Source organism: Neophocaena asiaeorientalis, unplaced genomic scaffold (assembly GCF_003031525.2).
Source record: "Neophocaena asiaeorientalis asiaeorientalis breed wild unplaced genomic scaffold, Neophocaena_asiaeorientalis_V1.1 scaffold146, whole genome shotgun sequence".
In the NCBI taxonomy this organism is placed as follows: Eukaryota; Metazoa; Chordata; class Mammalia; order Artiodactyla; family Phocoenidae; genus Neophocaena; species Neophocaena asiaeorientalis.
Window position 1 is genome coordinate 2,495,501 of NW_020172676.1, and position 19,331 is coordinate 2,514,831.

The window sequence follows — 19,331 nt, forward strand, 5'->3', positions numbered from 1 at the left end:
TTGAGAATTTTAATGAATCATTGTATTTGTCTTCTTTGCAGGCTTTCTACCCTGTAGAACACCCAGTAGATGTTAGTTTCGGTGACATACTGGCTGCAAGATGTGTATTCACTGGTGAAGGAAGGACAGAAGCCACACACATTGGGTATGATTTCACAAATTCCACTATTTAAAATGATTTTCATTAGGACAAGGCATGAGTATAGGTGACAGTTATCTTTGTGAATGAATGGCAGGCACATTTTTCTCTATTATGAACAATTACAACAAACTATAGCATTTTATGATTTTAGAACTGATTGATTTAGATAAACTCCAGAACATGTGCTTACTTTTTCATGCTTCCTTTCTTCCTGCTTATTCAAGACCTTCAGGATCACACCTCTACATATTATAGTTGCCACAAGAGTGTGTATTACTTCCTGTACATCTTAATAAAGAAAAATATAATGATTATAATTTTTTTTTTCTCAAGTGTCCTTTTGCCCTGTGTTCAACTTTAGGTGATTATATAGGTTTTGCATGTAGTGGTGGCCCTTAATTATTCAGAACCATTGATTTTTTTCTACCTGTTAAAACTTTTGTGTATTCATTGTTTTCCAGATAAGAAACCAAATGAGAATAATACTATGCAGTACCTTTTCCATAAGAGAATGTTGAATTTTAAAATAATTTTCAAAATACTGAGCTGCTTTGAAATAAGTATACTTTATAACACCAAGTAAATTTTTCAAAACACTATGAATTGTTTCAAAAAAGGTTTGCCTAAATTAAAAATGAAAGATAAAGTCTCTTATCATTTCTTTCTGTTAGAAAAGAACCAAGGAGCCTCCTTTCCATATTAAACTAGGTTATAAAATATTTATGATGCCACCTAGAAGATGGAGCTTTAAACCATTTATCTTTTGATCAAAGAGAAGTTACAGAGAATAGGCGTCTGAAAATATGCATTAGATGCACAGAAGATGATTCTTACGATGACAACACTAGCTATTGGTTGTCAGGGGAAACAGAAAAGGTACTGATGCAGGTAAAAGAAAAAAAAAGCATTTGAGATGGTGGAATAGGACTTTTTTATGTCAGTCTAAAAGGGTTTTGTATTAATAAGCATCACTTTTAAGGCTAAAGATAAAACATATAGAAAAAAGTCATCAAGTTATATTAAATAAGAAGTTTTTAACAGCTTTGCTTTTGGATGACTCTGATAAATTTGGGAAGGAGACTTGAGTAAAGCAATAAAATTATTGAGTTACATAAAATGGTAACAAAAGGACTGACAAAGTAGACATAATTAGATTTGAAAAGTCTAATAATTCACTTATTAACAATCTTTAAATACATGAAGTGTAGAGCGTCTGGAACTTAACTTAAACGCCATTGGTTATTTTATTAACCTTTGAAATAGATAAACAAAGGATTAAAAAAAACCCTTTCAACACATTCTTTGTACTAGCTTACAAGTTTAAGTGTGGAATAAGTAGAATAGTTTTGCTTAGAGGTTCCTGTACAGTTTTGGAGGGCTTGTAACTTTGGCCAGATTCTATCCTTTGAGTATCCTCTGTGAGGCAGTTATCAGCCATAGAAATTAATGACTTGTTATAGTACCAGGATGAGAGGCCAAAGTGATCTCTAGGGGCCTCTTTCGGTTTCATGAGTCCAGAATAATTGTAGTTTTTTTTAAAATGTGCATTTTGCTTTAAAATAATACCCTAAAATGACTATACCAATCTATCTTTTTGTAACTCTCATGTGGACTAAAGAAAATGCCACTTTGTAAATGAAATAGAAAGAAATTACAGGAAATTAACTTATTGGGTGAATCCATATTCTGAATATTTAATTTAAACTAAGGAAGCAGAAAATTTTGAATAAACTTAAATATGAATTAAATCCTCATAATAATGCAAAGCATTCTTATAGCACTTAATATGCTTTTTAGTAATAACAATAATGCATCTGTTTTGTAAAGTAAAAGGTACCACCTCCATAGGGTACTATAGAATCACAATTGAGAATGTAACCAGTATAAAGAGAAAACTAGTATTTTTATGATGTCTTTTAAATTAAATGATACTCTGTAAATCTCCTCTCTCTCTTCTCTGTTCCCATCTAACCCGCAACCCACATACACAAACATGTACTCCCACTGGCACAGGTTTGAGCCCTGAGCATGAAGCTGACTTAAATACAAGTCCCACTTACCCAAAGGTCATATGGAGCCAGCAGATGCCCCCTTCAAGCACTGGAAGAAAAATGGGCTTCAAATTTTTTACCTTCTTGTTCTGCAGCCACCTGGAAACTAGGTTTTAATGGAAAATTGTACCATCAGTGGCCTACTAGGAAGATTTTCACTTGAGTGATTCTTCTACCCAATCCTAGCTTAACTCTGTATTAAGCTAGAAATTTTAGGACTGGAGAAAACTTAGCTTAAGTAGAGCAGTCATAGTTAACTAATGAAAAGCCCTTAAAAAACTAGGGACAGATTTTTCCATACGAGGGATTCATCTCAAAATATAACCATTAAAAAACAGGTGAATTTAAGACAAATTATGTTAATAAATTTACTTAATGGTAACATTTTAAATCCAGATATATTATGTTTCTTTTTAAATAGTAAATATGAATAATATATCTTAGGCAAAGTTGCACTAATGTATATATTGACAATATAGTACTAATTAACCTACCAAGAAGCAATATTTTCTACCTGACTGCATTACATATTTTATATTAAATATGATGCTCCTCTAAATTCATTTCAGATGTTTAGTCAAGTTTAAACAACAAACAAAGAATTTAATTGAGTCAGCCAAATAAGCTAATTAAGTCAGCTAATTTGCCTAAAAGTGTATATGCTAAAATTTTAAATTAATTCTTGAGAATTGGTAGATAATATTTACCAGTTTGGTCAGTTTGTTGGTGATATTTTTCATTTGGGACCAGTTATTTCATATACATATGAGCAGGTCTAATATATATTTGTAGTTACCAAGCACAACAGTTTAATCGGCATTTAAAGTGTATTATATGCAAATAAAGTTATATGATCAATAGCCTCTTAATGTACGAGTTTTAAAGTACCATGAAACCTCTTAAGAAACAATTCCAAGCTTTGTAAAATAACTTCTTTAAAGTTTTCATATTTCTTTCCAAAATTAGTCTTTCGCTGTCATTGGTTATTTTCAAGTCTAGCACCTGTTCATATTTCTTTCCAAAATTAGTCTTTTATTGTCATTGGTTATTTTCAAGTGTAGCATCTGTTGAGTGTAAGGGGCAGGGGCTAGGGATGAGGGAATCACCAGAGTGGAGTATCACTGTCTGAAACATAGTCATGGTGTTCCATAATATTTGGGTTTTTATAAATGATACATTTCACAATATTTGATACTTTCTTAAATGTCAATTACATATCTTTATAATATGAAATGATATATTTTTATAAAAACCCTGACAGATAGATAGATAAAAGAAAGATAGATAAACAGATAGACCTCAATATTTTTCAGAAATGCTGTAAATTGAGTTTGTAATATTGACCTGACTCAGCAGTATGGTGTATTAGGGGTAACAGGTTATGCTGTAATACGTTATAAACATCTGTTAAGATAGATTGTTTCTTCTTCCTCATTCAACATGTATTTATTGAGCATGTACTATTTTCAGGCTCACCAGACTTTGTCAGATTTAAAGCTATCCTATATAAAAGAAGTAGTTCTCACTTAAGCACCTTATTATGCATGAAGAGGAAAGAAATACACCACTGTAATTTGGGGATATAGGTGATGCCAGCCGTCATCATTTAGGGAATCACATTGGCATTAGGGAGTGTTGAAAGGACCATTCAGCAGAGCCAGCGCAGAAGTCTGAACACAGTGTCCCTCCATACTTTCTCATGTTAACAAGCATTAGATTGACAGAGTTGCATTGCATATGTTGTTCTCTATGGAGAAGAAGGGTAGATGTATCACAGTTCTCCCTTAGGAACATAGAAAGCAGTTTGGTTTAAAGTCAGATATTTTTTGGGTGAAAGAAAGATGAATGTGGAATAAAACAGGCACACTGTGTTGCTGATGCTAACAATGATTTGAATCCTACCATGTTTAGGATATGATAGTTTCTGTGTCAGATAGGAACTCAGAGTTACTTTGACTACAAGTTCAATTATAGATGGAAAGGAATAAAGTATGACTCTTTTCTTTTTCTTCAGCTGTTTAATGAAATTTTCTTTGTGATTGCGAAGATTCTTAAATTGTTTAATCAGCTCAATATTGTATCATAGAGTTAATACCTTAAATGAGCTATATTAGTGAGCCGATTAGGCTGTTTCACAAAATCACATGTGTTTAGAGATGAACATGGGCATGACATTCCCAAACAAAAAATATGGAAGGATCTATCCATTGGTTAATTGCAGGTTTCATTTATTACCATACAAATTTATTCAGTTTTTTTCCTTTCATTAATTTGGGAAGGTTTCATTTTGCTTTCCCTCTCTGCACAATGATTCAAGGTTTTCTAAGCCAGGGCCACATCTTAAATTACTTTTCCCTCATTTCACTCTCTTGATCTATACCTTTTTCCTCATTTTGAATGAGGGGAGAGTGGATAATATGGTGGGAGCTCTGGCTTATTACTTTGGCAACCAGCCATTCCTTTTATAGCACATAATTTTCTGACCAACTCCAAAGCTGCTAAAATGTAATTCTTAGCAATGGCATTTTGACACATGAAGATGTGTGTAGTGAACAGGTGTTTGCTTGGGTTTGCACTTCACTGTTTGCTTTTATTTCATGGGAAAGGCAATTACACTGGCAGGTATCAGATTCAGAGAGTGAGAAGACAAATTATTTTCAAAAGCACAAACGGAGCTTCCCATAACAGGGGCTCATTCCTGTGGTCTCTCGGGCTCTACATTTTCAGAGCTTAGAGGAACCACATCCCTGTTTGGAAAAGATTTTTCTTTTTTTTCCTTCCCTTGCTGATGTCATTACTGTTGCTATGGAGAGGAAATAAGTGCCGCATGACATTGCTGGAAAAATCAACACTGATGTATTTCTGTATGGCAAATAATCCATTTCAGAGCTTGTTTTTTTATTAGTAGAGGCTTGCTAAAAATTGTCAGAACTAACACCAAAAAGGAAATGTTGCTTTGCCCAAACCACGCTGGTATATAAAAGGTGGTTTATGTGAAGGTGTACCTAGTAACCCATGTGAATTGAGGAAGAAGAAAACATGTTCTATAAACTATTAGGCATGATTTATATTATTCGGAACTTTTTCTTGGAAATGACCACCCCACTGTTTTAAAATCGGTCTTTAACGTTGAGTTATTCAGTTGTACGGCACTACCCCATTCAGGTCTGAGCCCTTAGAAGACATTAGGCCTGGTTTCATTTTGTATCATTCCTCAGGCGTTCTTTTCTTCCCTGCTATAGAAGTCAAGGTGCCAAGTCAGATACCAGAGATAACGTTTGTGATGTCTTAGTATCAACATATGATTCTTGATTCATCTCACCCTGAGGAACAGGCAGTTACCAAAACCAAGATCCCTGACTCTAACGGTTAAATGGAAAAAGCCACTTTCATATAAACTTGTAATTAATATATGGTGTTTCTGTTGAACTGTTCTGAATTTTGTTATTAAGTAAATAATTAAGATTTTCCATAAGAAAAATACTTTACTCAATCTATGAGTTTTAACAAATAGAAGAAGGACTAAAGAATAAAAGGATTTAGAAGAGGAAAGAAAGCATCTCATTGCAACTGAAATGCCATTACCGTCAGTAGTATTTGGTGATGTCCATGGAGTGACTGCAAAAGAATACTCCATTATTAAGTGGAAATATGCCTTTGACAGTGTGCTTTTGATGTTGAAAACTGTGATGGGTTTTAATGAAAGCTATAAAATAAATGTACAATATTTCCATCTTTGAATCCATTGTTGGAAGATTTACCGGTTGCATTTTTCTTGCATTAAGAATGTGTTTTATGTGAATGACTGATTTGTCATGTCTGTGGGTTTTTTTGTTTGTTTGGTTGGGGTTTTTTTGGGTTTTCTTTTTTTGTTTTTTTGTTTTGCCTGCAGTGGCACATCTAGTGATGAAATGTGCAACTTATACATTATGTATTACATGGAAGCCAAGCATGCAGTTTCTTTCATGACCTGTACACAGAATATCGCTCCGGATTTGTTCAGAACCATACCACCAGAGGCCAACATTCCAATTCCTGTGAAGTCTGATATGGTTATGATGCATGGACATCACAAAGGTAAAATTGATGTTTAATTTAAATCAACGTATGATTTTGTATTTTATATTTTCTTATGTCTCACTTGACTATATGATTAATGTTTAAAATCATCCTCCTTCTGTCAAACAGTCGCATATGTACACATAATCTGATTCCCTCTTTTCCCTCTTTATCCTCTATCTCCCCTCCTGACATTCCCCCATCAAAACAGTTAAAGTGAAAACTCTCAACTAGTGATGAAACAGATTAATTTGAGACCAATTCCATAAATGTAGATCTTTCTTCATTTAATTTGTGTTTCTAGTTTCCTCGTTTCATTCTTCCCATAACCAGTAATGAATGATTCAGTTTATGAATTTATACACCATGTTCTACAGAGTGCTACAGTTTGCCAATGAAAATGGTTATCATCTCCGACCATACCCTAAATTATCTGTTGAATGAGTCTTCAAGCAAAGAACAGTCCTTGATTTATGAGGCATTACTAGCCTTAGTCTTTTTGGTCTCATTCTCTAAATTGTTCTTTAATTTACTGTTCCTCTGCAAAATGGTCATATTGATTGTCACTTCTTTAGTTTAAAATTGCAAAACCCACATACTGTTTTATTGGAGGAAGTATGCTGAGACTTTACTGAGTATTACAAGTTCAGTCTTAATGCCAGAACTTCTTATTTCTTTCTATAGGAAATTTTATAAAAGAAATTAACATAGCAATCAAGTCATTTATAAAAATCGTAATATATTTATAAAATGTACCTTAAAATGTTCTGAAAATACCCTAAAAATATTACTAGATTCAACTTTTAAAAAATACAAGCAGTTTTATTAATGCATCTTTAAAATTCTGCATCATTTATATATTACTGAAAGGGTAGCTGATCCGGTTATTAAGTCAGAGTCTGGTACTTTGTAGTTATGCTAGAGTTTTTTGTGAATTAGAGCATTTCTACCATATCAATTCATAATACTACTGTTTTTATGAAATACAAGACCCTGAAAATATTTTTATGTTGATAGCATATTTCCAATAAACTATTTAAAGTATGTAATATATACTGCAAATTTATGCTCAGCTCTTTTGATCCTTTACAGAAACAGTGAATAAAGATAAGACTTCTATACTACAGCAGCCAAAACGAGAAGAAGTGTTAGAACAGGGTATGTATGCTAACTTCTGTAACTAGGCCTATAAAAGTATTCCTTATCCAAATAGGCAACCAAATTTTAAAGTTATTGAGGTATTTTAGGTCTTTCTTTATCAGCCTAATACCCTACATATTGCTGATTTTATATAATACATAATTCATGAGAAAATGGTCAAATGTTGCACTTTGGCTTTGAAAATAAAAGTATTAATGTAATTTAGTCCCACTAGATTTTTCTGTCTTTGTTTTACCTTATTTAATGTTGTAACTTTTATATATAGTGCAAGTAAGTGCAGATATAATCATTAGAAACAATCAGTGGGATGCTTTTGAAACCTTATGACCTTTAACATTTAAATTCTTGTATGTTTTGTATGGTGTGTTCATAACTATATCTGAGGTTCAAGAAAAAAGAAATTAAGAATTAAACATATCTTGCCTCTTTTAAGTCACTCTTCTCTGCCTTCAGTTAAGGTAGGCGGGATTATCATCTTATGCATTTGTAGTTTTGTGTTAAGTTGCCATCTGATGAGTTAGGAAAGCTTCATTCTTCCTCTGTTCTATTTATTTAAAGTGGTAATATTTGATGTTGTAGGTCATATACTGTATTTGCTGGCACTGAAAATTTATTCTCCTGAATCTTGCTTTCTTGCCAGTTAAATTGGAACATAGTACTTTGTGTTAGGTGTTGAAGTATGTTATCAAGTCGTTTTTGGCCTAGATGTAATATATTTAAAAGCATTAGTTTAATGTTAATGCAAACATGCTTCTGTTGACAACATAAAGTGTATAGGAAATAGATAGGATTTTTCTATTAGCAACTTACAGAAATTTGTGACTCTTTGGGTATTGTAAACCACTGTAGGAATTATTCAAAATGTGTTCTGTTAAGTCTAGGTCAAAGATAGTACTCTTGCACTAATAGTATTTGCAAAATTAAAAACTCAGACTTTTTAAAGGAAAAAAATGCATTCTGAAAGGAGAATAGGGTAAACTGTAATATAAAAGTTTTGAAATTATATAGAATATGTTCCATAACATCTCATTCTAACAAAGTGGCCTAAAAATAAACTTAGCTTGAAGTTGTTTCTATTTTTGTATTAAGTCAAAAAAAGGGAGATGATTTTATAGTGAATAATTTATGCTAAGTGGTTCCTACTGAACTATTGAGTATGAATTAAAATAGCTAAATTTGTCAATCCTGTGTATATAATTTGTAAGGAAGTCAATAATTGTAGCCTAAATATAGTAGCTTTAAGTGTTTACTATAACTGTCCAGAAATTTAATCAGACTTAAAATGAATTATTTTGACATTGCACACACTGTTTGAACTGTATGTCTTTGGAATAATTGGAGTCATCTTAGAACACATTTCCAAATACCAGCATATGTGGTACAGTGTGGAATGAGATCACCATTTAGTAGGTGCAGCTTGTAAAATTTTTCTGTGGAAACTGAGGCTGGACTTTTTTCCTTTTGAAGTTACATGAGTTGATCAAGAAAGACATTGAAACCCCTGAAAGATTAGAAACACTGAGGTTTTATTAGCAGAGGAACCTTAAATATTAGATTTAATCTGTTCTTTTCAAACCATAGGATTTTAGATGGTGTCATGTATGCCTAAAAACCAAATCCTTTAATACACTTTCATATACTGCCATTCATTTACCCTTTTATGTTTGATAGCATATACATATAGTATTAAGAAGCTTAAATATACCCTTATATGTTTATTGATATATTGGGCTATATACCCAGTATAGTCTTAATGGTTTCAGAGAAGAATTCTGTGGATACATAAATTATTTTCCTGTAGTTACCATTTTATTCTACTTATGAATAAAAATGCTGTAAAGTGATTTAACTTGGGAAGAAAAAAACAGTAGTCTGACTCAGTTTTCATACTGCAGAAAATAGGCTGTGGCATTCATATGTTGAAATTGGTAGGTCCATCAGAATGTCACCTCCTAGATTATGTGAAGACAAATACCTCACCAAAAGCTATTTCAATGGCCATTGTAGCCTCTCTATTATTCCATTAGTCTTTGGGGATCACCAGCCTGGAATTTAAAGAGAAATATAGAAATATTCCAAATGCATATTTGTACACATAGCTTATTTGACTTGCTAGTTAGATCAATCTATCTCCTTGCAATACACAGGGCAAATCTACTCATTACTGAGAGAGTATCCCATTCTTCTCAGAGATGTTTGTTTGCACAAAATGTCTATTTGTATTCATTCCCTGGGGTGTTAAATTGACCAAGTAGATGATAGGAGGGCTCTAATTATTCAAATAAATTACACCATGTAGGCTGATTTTTAAAGAAATCCCTCAGACTTAACCCTTTGCCTTATTTTGGTATTCTGGCAAAAACAAGTTATGTTCAAGTACTCCTCCTGGTTGTATTGACTCTTTCAATATTTTAAATATCCGATACATAAAAGCCCTGAATTATTTCAGTTGTGCTAGCCATAAACTAACAGACAACATCTATGTTGGTCACACAGGATATAAAACTCCCATTGGAAATAGAACAGTTGAGGGGCAGGGAAGAAAAGACCCAAAACATAAGAGGACATGTAACCAAAGGCAAGTCACCCATCAGTGACTAAATAATAGAGAAAGTTCTACCTGGATAATACAAACAATATTGTTTTTTTTGCTTCCTGTCTTAATACATTGGCAAAGCAGATAGGAAGATAAAGGTCATGATATGTCATAAATGCTGTGTTGGAAAGAAGGGATGACCTTTACTGAGGTAGTAAAGAAAAAAAGAGAGAGAGAGAAAGACTCATATGCCATAGGCTGCAAAAAAGAAATGTAGCAGTGCCACAAATGGACGGGAAGTAGTAGGTACCTCCAACATGGAGAGAAAAAAAAAAACCAAAGCAAACTAATAATCTATTTAACACAGGTTTATCTAATACTCTATTTCTGCAGGAGAAGTATGTGTTTTATTTCTTTTGAAATTCTTATCACTAAAATTGCTAGCTATTAATTTTCACCAGAATATTAACCTTGACCAGAAGTTAACTAGTTTGAAAGAGCCATCTGAGTTTTGTGTGAATCCATGTAGAATTGCCCACCCTGTGCTTACTCACAAGCGCACTAACCTGCTGCAGCATCCTCGTCTGCCTTTGCTGCCTCTTGAACAAAATTTGGCCGAAGGCAAATGTATCTCAGACTCTATCTCAAAAAGTATAATTATGGAGACACCAGAGGAACCTCATTATATGGACATCTTTACCTATCAGGTTGTCCTGGATCATGCAACAGTGGAAAACACTTTTTTTTAATAAATTTATTTTATTTATTTATTTTTGGCTACATTAGGTCTTTGTTGCTGCGTGCGGGCTTTCTCTAGTTGTGGCGAAGGGGGGCTACTCTTCGTTGCGGTGCGCGGGCTTCTCATTGCAGTGGCTTCTCTTGTTGCAGAGCATGGACTCTAGGTGCATGGGCTTCAGTAGTTGTGGCTCGCGGGCTCAGTAGTTGTGGCTTATGGGTTCTAGAGTGCAGGCTCTGTAGTTGTGGCTTGCAGGCTCAGTAGTTGTGGTGCACGGGCTTAGTTGCCCCATGACGTGTGGGATCTTCCCAGACCAGGGCTCGAGCCCATGTCCCCTGCATTGGCAGGGGGGGTCTTAAACACCGTGCCACCAGGGAAGACCCACTTCATTATTTTAAACAAGAGTGTAACCCTAGAATTGCTGCTCTAATTGGAGATTTCGTTTTGGTTAATTTTGTTGGGGAGTATTGATCAGTGTTAGGTGTTTTAAAATGCCTCTAATGTGCTTCAGAGGAACCCCCGAGGCTCTTCCTTCAGGATAGTTTAGTCTACCTCTCTGAGCCCAGTTTACTTTGCTTTGCGTTTCTTTGAGCTGCTGTAGATGATTTATTCTTCTGCCAAAAATCATAGTCAAAAAGTTAGCAGGAAAGAGATGTATCAAGCAAGAGTGGTATACTTGAAGGTGTTTTTTAAGCCACCTCTCACTACAGCAGGGACAGGAAGGCAGCACAACTTGGTGATGGTCACCAATAATTCATTTTTAAGTGGAAAACATTTTAATGAGGCTTTAATTAAATCTGAAGAGATTTTTTTAAAATAATGCTTATTAGAATTTTTTAATCATATTCATTATAGAATATATGGAAGTTATAGAAAAGTATTAAGAAGTAAACAAAAATCATCCATAATCCCCAGAAATATGGGTGTATATGTATACCCTGTGTGAAATATATTTTACATATATATGTATATTATTTTTAAAATATTTAGATCATAATATATACACATTTTTGTATCTTCTTTTTAAAATACCATATCTTGAATATTTCCTCCAACTATAAAAATTATTGGCGTGCAGGATTTTTAATGACTGCATAATATGTGTATATTCCTGCCCATAGTGCTTTGAAAATAGCCTATTTGTCTACAGGTGAGCTTAGGTGAATGAGTTGATTATGCCTGCTTCTATGCAGAAAAGCACTAATGGCTATTCAAAACAAATGGAAATGTCACCAAGCTTTGAAAACGTTGTAAGTAAAGAACTCCCTGTGTATGTAATAAGTACAATAAGCTAAACAATAAAACCCAACTAGACAGTGATTCTGGGTGGAGGAAATGAATCCTAGGAGACTATACAGAATGAGAAAGATGTGGAGATTTTTCACACACAAATGTATCCTTTACTTATATGTTCTGGTTGGCACTTTTAGGAAACTAAGGCATGTTTTTTTTCTCTTTATTTCTTATGCATTATGATTTTTTTATATATGTTCACTATACTAAAGGTACAACCTGAACGTTCTATCAACATTGTTTAGGCAAGGAATGTGGGCTGAAACTAAAAGGCATGCCAGCTTCAAGCACGAATCTATACAACTACATTTAGGAGTTCTGAATTTGGGTGTTTCTCTCCTTTAAAATTCAGAGTATAGATCTACTGTTGAAACTTACGTCAGTTGTATTGGGAAGATTTTATGTCTTAAAAAAACTCAAGGCAGGGACTTCCCTTGTGGCCAGTGGTTGGGAATCTGCCTGCCAGAGCAGGGGACATGGGTTTGAGCCCTGGTCCTGGAGGATCCCACATGCCACGGAGCAGCTAAGCCCGAGCGCCACAACTACTGAGCCTGCACTCTAGAGCCTGCAAGCCGCAACTGCTGAAGCCCACACGCCTGGAGCCGGTGCTCCACAACGGGAGAGGCCACCGCAGTGAGAGGCCCGCGCACCACGGCGAACAGTAGCCCCCGCTTGCCGCAACTGGAAAGGGCCCGCGTGCAGCAACGAGAACCCAACACAACCAAAAATAAATTAATTGATTAATTTTTTAACAAAAAAAACCTCAAGGCAGAATTGAAAGTCAAATCTGCAATACCAGTATGTCCTTGTTATTGTACGTTATTCTCTGGACAGCATTTCTTTTGCTGCAGATAGGACCTTTAGCATGTTTTATTCAGTTTGCTCCAAACTCTTCTCACTGTAGTCTTCATGCCCTCATATAATCAGTCTTTATACTCAAAGGTCAGCATGAGCTACTATATTCCCAAAGCAGGAGGAATATAACAAAAATACAATTTGTAGAGGGAAAACACTCCATGGCCCCAGATAGTTAAAGGTCTTCAGACACCTTCTGTGAAACAATAATTTCACAATGGTTTTATGCTAACAAAAATGAATTACCATTGGCATGTTTTATCAAATAAGCAGAATCAAGGGAACAACGTTGCAACTTAACACAACAGTAGTCTACTGTAAAAGCTTATTAAAGTAACAGTTGATAAACCATTTATGAGAAGAGCGAAACACAGGCTGGGCTTAGTAGTTAAAATTTATATTCCTTTGTTGTTCAAAATAGGACACTCCCTTCATCCCCTAATAAATTCCAAATGATTTTAGTAGCATCTTCTTAGCTTATTCCAAGCATTCTCAATACCACTTTGCTGTTTTAAAGAAGATACAAGTCTTGTTTGTATTTCCATTCAGTTATGATTTATGAGCAGCTCACAAGTCTTTATTTATTGAACTCATCTATCAAACACAACTCTAAATATCCCCCAAGGCTCTGGAAAGCTGAGTGGATGCTCTTTTGAATTGGTTTCCTAATAACAGAATAGGCAGATATGAATGATCATTTATCACATGGTTGGCCTTTCTGATATAGATCAGTGTGTATGGCAGTTGCAAAAGTCATCATCTCCTAACTTCTCCTATTTCACATTTGTCTCATTTTCTTAAAAAAAGAAAAGAGTTAAAAGGCCCATTTCTGATTGTTTCACAATCAGACGAGTCCTATAGGAGGAAAAAGTAATAAAGTATGATCGTTAAGCCGGTCATCATGATCATGTGTTTTATTTCCCCAAGGCTATTAGGATAAATGTTGTGGGTTAGTAATAAGTAAACAGTCGGTAAGCCAAATCAACTTTAACCAGAAGGCGAAGTGTCAGCTATGACTGACTCATAAACTAAAATACGAAAATCTGAAAAGAAATGCTTTTATCTTTTCATTGGTCGTATCCCCCTTATTAATCAGTTGTTGTTGCATGATTGTGATCTCATTAGCTTGGTTACTTGGCGTATTTTGTCAGTGGTTAAACTGCTAATGAATATCCTATTTACTCTCCATGTACCATAGAAATCACAGAGCAATAAGCAGTAACAAAAGCTGTTTGTTTTAGGTAATGAAGTACTAGTGATTTGTGTGGGAAATGGCGGTTTATATTCTGAAAGATTACCAAGAGGCTCTTGATCACTTTAAACATAAAAATGCCTGCCACAATTAAGATTTTACGCTGTCTAAAAGTAGGGGTACTTATTTTTTAATCCAATAATCTTAAAGCATTTTATTCAAAGAAAAAAGCATGGGGCACTTTTTCAAGGTATGTTTCCATCTTGTTTAGTTTGATCTTACCATATTCCTGAAAGTAAACCAGAGAAACTTCCATGCTGGTGGGAGGGAATACTGAGTGATCCCAACTAAATAGAAAAATGTACATTGAGCCATGAAATAGCTAACAAGCACACAGCTAACAAACTTGGAGTTTAGTTGGTAGTGTTTTAGACTCTCTTGTGTTAGGCTGTGTTCCTTTTCCTGACACATTAGCTGCTACTTCACTAGTGTTTCCCAAATACCAAACCCACTTGGCCAAATAACTTAAAGACCTAGAGCGTTTCTGCATTTCTTAAGATAAGAATCAAAGTTTGAAGTGAGGAAAAGAAAGAAATGGAACTCACTGCAGCCTAAAATCATCAAGGAAAAATTTTTATCTTTACTAATGCAGAAGCCATTTATAACACAGTATTCATTCCAGAATCATATATTGAGTATCTGCTATAATAGGAACAGCACTAATCACTGGAAATATGACAATATATAAGAAATGAGAGGGGGTTATTTTTATGTAAAAATCACATTTATACCTTGCCATTTGTCCCTTCTCAGATAATTTTAATGTACGAAAAAAGTTTTTTTAGACCATCTTAGAGAATTTTATCATACATGTAAGGTATATTGCCAGTGGTAAGTGAAAACTATTAAAGAGAATAGAAAATAGAAAACTTTTCTACTTTTTCAAGCCTAAAAGAAACCAGTCATTATTCTTTAGGCCAGTTTTTTGCATATACATTGTATATGTATGTATTGATTAATTTATTAGAGTCTTATAATAAAAAGAAGACAAGCCAGGATAGGACAAAAAAAAAGAAAGTTGTTCAGTTAAATCATAAGCCTGGCACCTGAGCTCAGTAGACTGTTACTTTAAAAAGAAAAAAAAATTAATATACTAATATTGACAGGTCTGAGGTGAATTCATAGGAAAGAGATACAGCCAGTACAGAGGAGATAAGGGAAGCTGGATCCAGTATAGTGATACTTAGAAGGTGGATCCCTCGGTCAGGCTGTCTCCTTCAAATCCAAGTGCAACATGCTACCAGCTGTGCGCCTTAGTACTGTGCCATTAGATTCCTCATCTAAAATGAGAACAGTAAGTATTCCACGGAAGTTAAATGTGTTCTGTCGTATAAAGCACTCAGTAAAGTGACTTGGTCATGCTGAGCTCTCAAAAAGTACTAGCTGCTATTACTATTTATTGTCATTTGTAGTTTATAAAGTACTTCTTTATATGTTATCTCTGTCGAGAATAAGTAGGGTAATTATACCTCCCAGTTTTTCCAGGATTGTACCAGTTTATGCCTAGTATAAATATTAACAACACCCCTTTCCTTTCTCAAATGTGTCCCAGTTTGGTAATTAAATTATATGGTCTGCTTAGCAGCAGGACCCAGAATAGAATTAGAGAATACTACCCCGAAACACATAGGTTAACTGAGCTGAGGAAAAGGGGTCATAACTGGGAAGTATCTAGGGGACGCAGGTTACCCTCAATCACAAGTCAGTTGCACAAAGGTCGAGCAGCTTTAATACCATTCCAGACAGACTTTTCCATCGAAGGCAGGGGTGAGGGTCTGTTCTGAAGACGAAGGGGTAGTCCTTCAGCACGACAATTATGGGGTGATAAGAATCTCAGATGAGTACTGGTGGGAGGGAGGGAAAAGGTGATGTTGACAAATCGGCATCTATGAATCAAATGACTTTGTGATTCACTGGTGAGAGAAAAATGAATCTAGTTTTCTGGATTGATGGTCCCAAAACATGGTTTCATCGCTGAGAGAGATACTATAAAAAAAAAAATAAAGTATGGGGAGAAGATTAAGAGCCCAGGTTTAGACACGTTGAGTTCAAAATCCCATTGAAATAGACATTCAATCCAAGTGGAAATTTCCAGATGGCAGTTTTATATACCACTAGGTTCTAGGAGATCTCCAGATTTTGGAGTCACTTGTCTGAGTGTAGCAGCTTAAGCTTTGTGAGTGGCTGAGATCACTTAGTAGGAAGAAGCCTTAGCCAGGCCCAATAAAAGTATGCCAGGGATAGACCTCAGAAAACAGGAACATTCCATATGTTGGGCAGAATAAGAGGAAGCCAAGATGACAGGTGAAGATCTGGAAAGAACAATATTGTAAGGAGAGAGGTTCTGAAGGAACTATAAAAGTGCTACATGCCACCAGTAGGTCAGGATGAAGAGTCTATTGGCTTTGGCAACTAGGAGCTCTTGAGCAACTCATGCAGAAGCCATACAGGAGTGAAGTAGGGAGTGGAAGCAAATGCCTTCGATTTAGGAAGAAAGAGGATATGAGGAAGGATGAAGCAGCACATAACCCTGCACTGTCCAGTATGGTAGATACTAACCGCATGTGGCTATTTAACTTTGAATACAAATGAATTAAAAGTAAGTAAACTTAAAAGTTAAGTTTCTCAGTCTTACTGGCCACATTACAAATACTCAATAGTCCCATGTGTCTAGGAGCTATCATATTGGCAGCACAGGTATAGACTATTTCCATTATCATAGAAAGCTCTTGTAGATGGTGCTGGAACTTGTTAAAGCAAGAGGGAAAATGAAAAAGCTTGAAAGACATACTGTGTCAGAGGAGGGTCTCTTCTCGCCTCCATGATAAGCCCAAAGTGAGTGTGTTTATAGCCTGAGTCAAATCTTTGGCAGAGTAATTGTATTAGAAAAGGAAAGAAAAAGGAGATGGGAAAGGCTTTAGAAGGCTCAGGGAGGGCTGGCATCCAGACACTGGGGTAGGGATAGTTCTTTCTCCAAAAATAGACTGATAAAAAAAAAAGAGAGAGAGAGAAAGTGCAGAAGTGCAGGTACAACCTTCTTTGGCAAAATCAGGAAGCAAATCACAAAGGTGGATGTAATGACTTGTTGAGAAAATAAAGGGCTATAAACTTAAAGGTGGCTTTTTTCCATTATGAAAATCCCAATACTTCAATACGAAACAGAAACTGATTTTTTTTAATTTTAGGTAAACAATAGATTGAATCAGATGCATGTTGCAACTAGAGTTTATATCTTTGTCGTTAGTAATTATAATAGCTATAATTTAGTGATATCTACTTTATGAAATACACTGGACTGGGCATTTTACATTAACTATCTTCTTTAAATTCACAAAACAATTTTTAAGGGTAGTTGTCATTATCTATTTTAAAAGGTTAAGTAACTTGCTTAAAGGCAGAGAATAGCTATTAAATGTCAGGGGTTGGATCCGAACACTAGTGTGAAATGTGCACATAGCAGCAATTGTCAAGGCAGCCTTCTTGGATGTGAGTGACGCCTAAGTAGCATCTGAAGGTTGAGGAACTAGTTGATTACTAGGGAGAGAATGTTCCAGGAAGAAGAAACAACATCTTCTTAGAGTTGACATTCAAGGAAGTAAAAGTCCAATATGGCTATAATATAAACTGAAAAGAAAAAGAGAATATTGAGAAATGAAACGGGTAGAGACCACCCAACTTCCTCTATTTATATTCTATTCCATCCATTGTACTCAAGGTTAGGTAGATTTCCTCAATCAGGATCTTAATATGACTAAGAAAGACGGTTAACATTTTGGGATTTCATATATTCCATACACCAGAAGAGAAAAAAAGAGAAACCTTTCTGGTTTGTGTATAAGAATGTAAGAGATAGCCATCTAGTGGGCTCCTGCATGTAACTTCTAGAAGTGAGATGCTGCTCTGAAGCTATGTTCTCACAAGGCCAGTGCATTTGTGTGAAGCCAAGCCTCTTACGTTGCTAAATTTTTGTTTTCCTAACCCAGTGATCATTGTAAATGATCATTTCAAAGGAACCGAGTACTCTGTATTTGGTATTTTATCACAGCTTTTAGATTTTTACTGACAAACCTCAATAACTATGCATAGTTCTAAGCCTGTGTTCTTCCATCAACATTAGCCTAATGTCATGGATTCAAGTTTTAAAATTGTGTTCTTTTTCTGTTCCTGAAGTCATCTTGTTTTCATCTTCTATATAAAATGTTTCATTGCACAACAGCATATTAAGCTATTTATATTTAGTGTGTGGGGTAGGAGAATTACATAGTAATGGGTTAATTTCTCTTCTGTAAGGCAGAATGCCACTGTGGCCTACCAGAATTGGTTGCATTGTAATTTGCTTTGTTCATTTTACTGATATTGGCCCTAATACTTGGTAATTATTTTCTGATTGAAGATCTCACCTAGGATAAGCTGCTTTCATGGGCAAGAATTGAAAACCTACTTTGAATCATTAAACCAAGATTATTTATAAACATGACAGGATCTCAGCATCATTTTGGAAAGACTTCATATCCCCTTGCACCAATATTTTAATAACATATTCTTTAGTGGAATGTATCCTGGCTAAACCAGTTATTATTTTTATTTCCTAATGGTCATAAAAAAGGTTTTATAAATGTTATCTGATCATGCTATAAATGTAATTAAAACTTAAGCAAAAGGACTCCACAATCATAAGTTTCATTAGCAGCACTTAGTATAGAGTGAGAAAAGGAAGAACTGTGGGTTTCCTTTGGGTTTGGGTTAGAATAGCAGATTTATGATTCCATAGAGAATATACATGTTTCCCATTCACACAGTTGATGTGAATGGATTTGAAGCCATAGATGTAACTGATGAGGATTAAAATGCTTCATGAGCCTTCCATAGTCATATTTTGTATCTGTTGTAATATTTTATAAATAGTTTGTTTTCATGGAATTTTATTATCATGTCCAAGTTTACTTCTTAGTACAGGAAGACATGAAATACATTTCAGTGATGTATCATTCCAATGATACTAGTTTGTTAAAATCTCTTTTGCTTGAAACTGTTTTAAAAATATTCTTTTCTCACAAAATTATTTTTCTGGAATTTATTTGTTTCTTATTTAAAATAAACAACTGGAGCTACTTACAGTAACACAGTTAACAAAATAATAAAACTGGTTTTCCAGTTGCCAAGTGGATGTTAGATTTTTTTGTGTTTTATAGCACCTGCTCAAAAATATACATTTAATTTTTTTTTTTTTTTTTTTTTTTTTTTTT

The 19,331-nt window shown here is 34.7% G+C and overlaps 1 protein-coding gene across 15 annotated transcripts in view; it reads left to right on the forward strand.

Annotated features, from left to right (window-relative positions):
- The window catches only part of PAM (peptidylglycine alpha-amidating monooxygenase), a 280,942-nt gene that overhangs the window by 218,713 nt on the left and 42,898 nt on the right, over positions 1 to 19,331 (forward strand). For all 15 annotated transcript variants that reach the window (XM_024739687.1, XM_024739688.1, XM_024739683.1 and 12 more), the window contains 3 exons: positions 42 to 145; positions 6,086 to 6,270; positions 7,345 to 7,410. In XM_024739687.1, the coding sequence (XP_024595455.1) occupies positions 42 to 145; positions 6,086 to 6,270; positions 7,345 to 7,410 (355 nt within the window). The remainder of the gene's footprint in view (positions 1 to 41; positions 146 to 6,085; positions 6,271 to 7,344; positions 7,411 to 19,331) is intronic.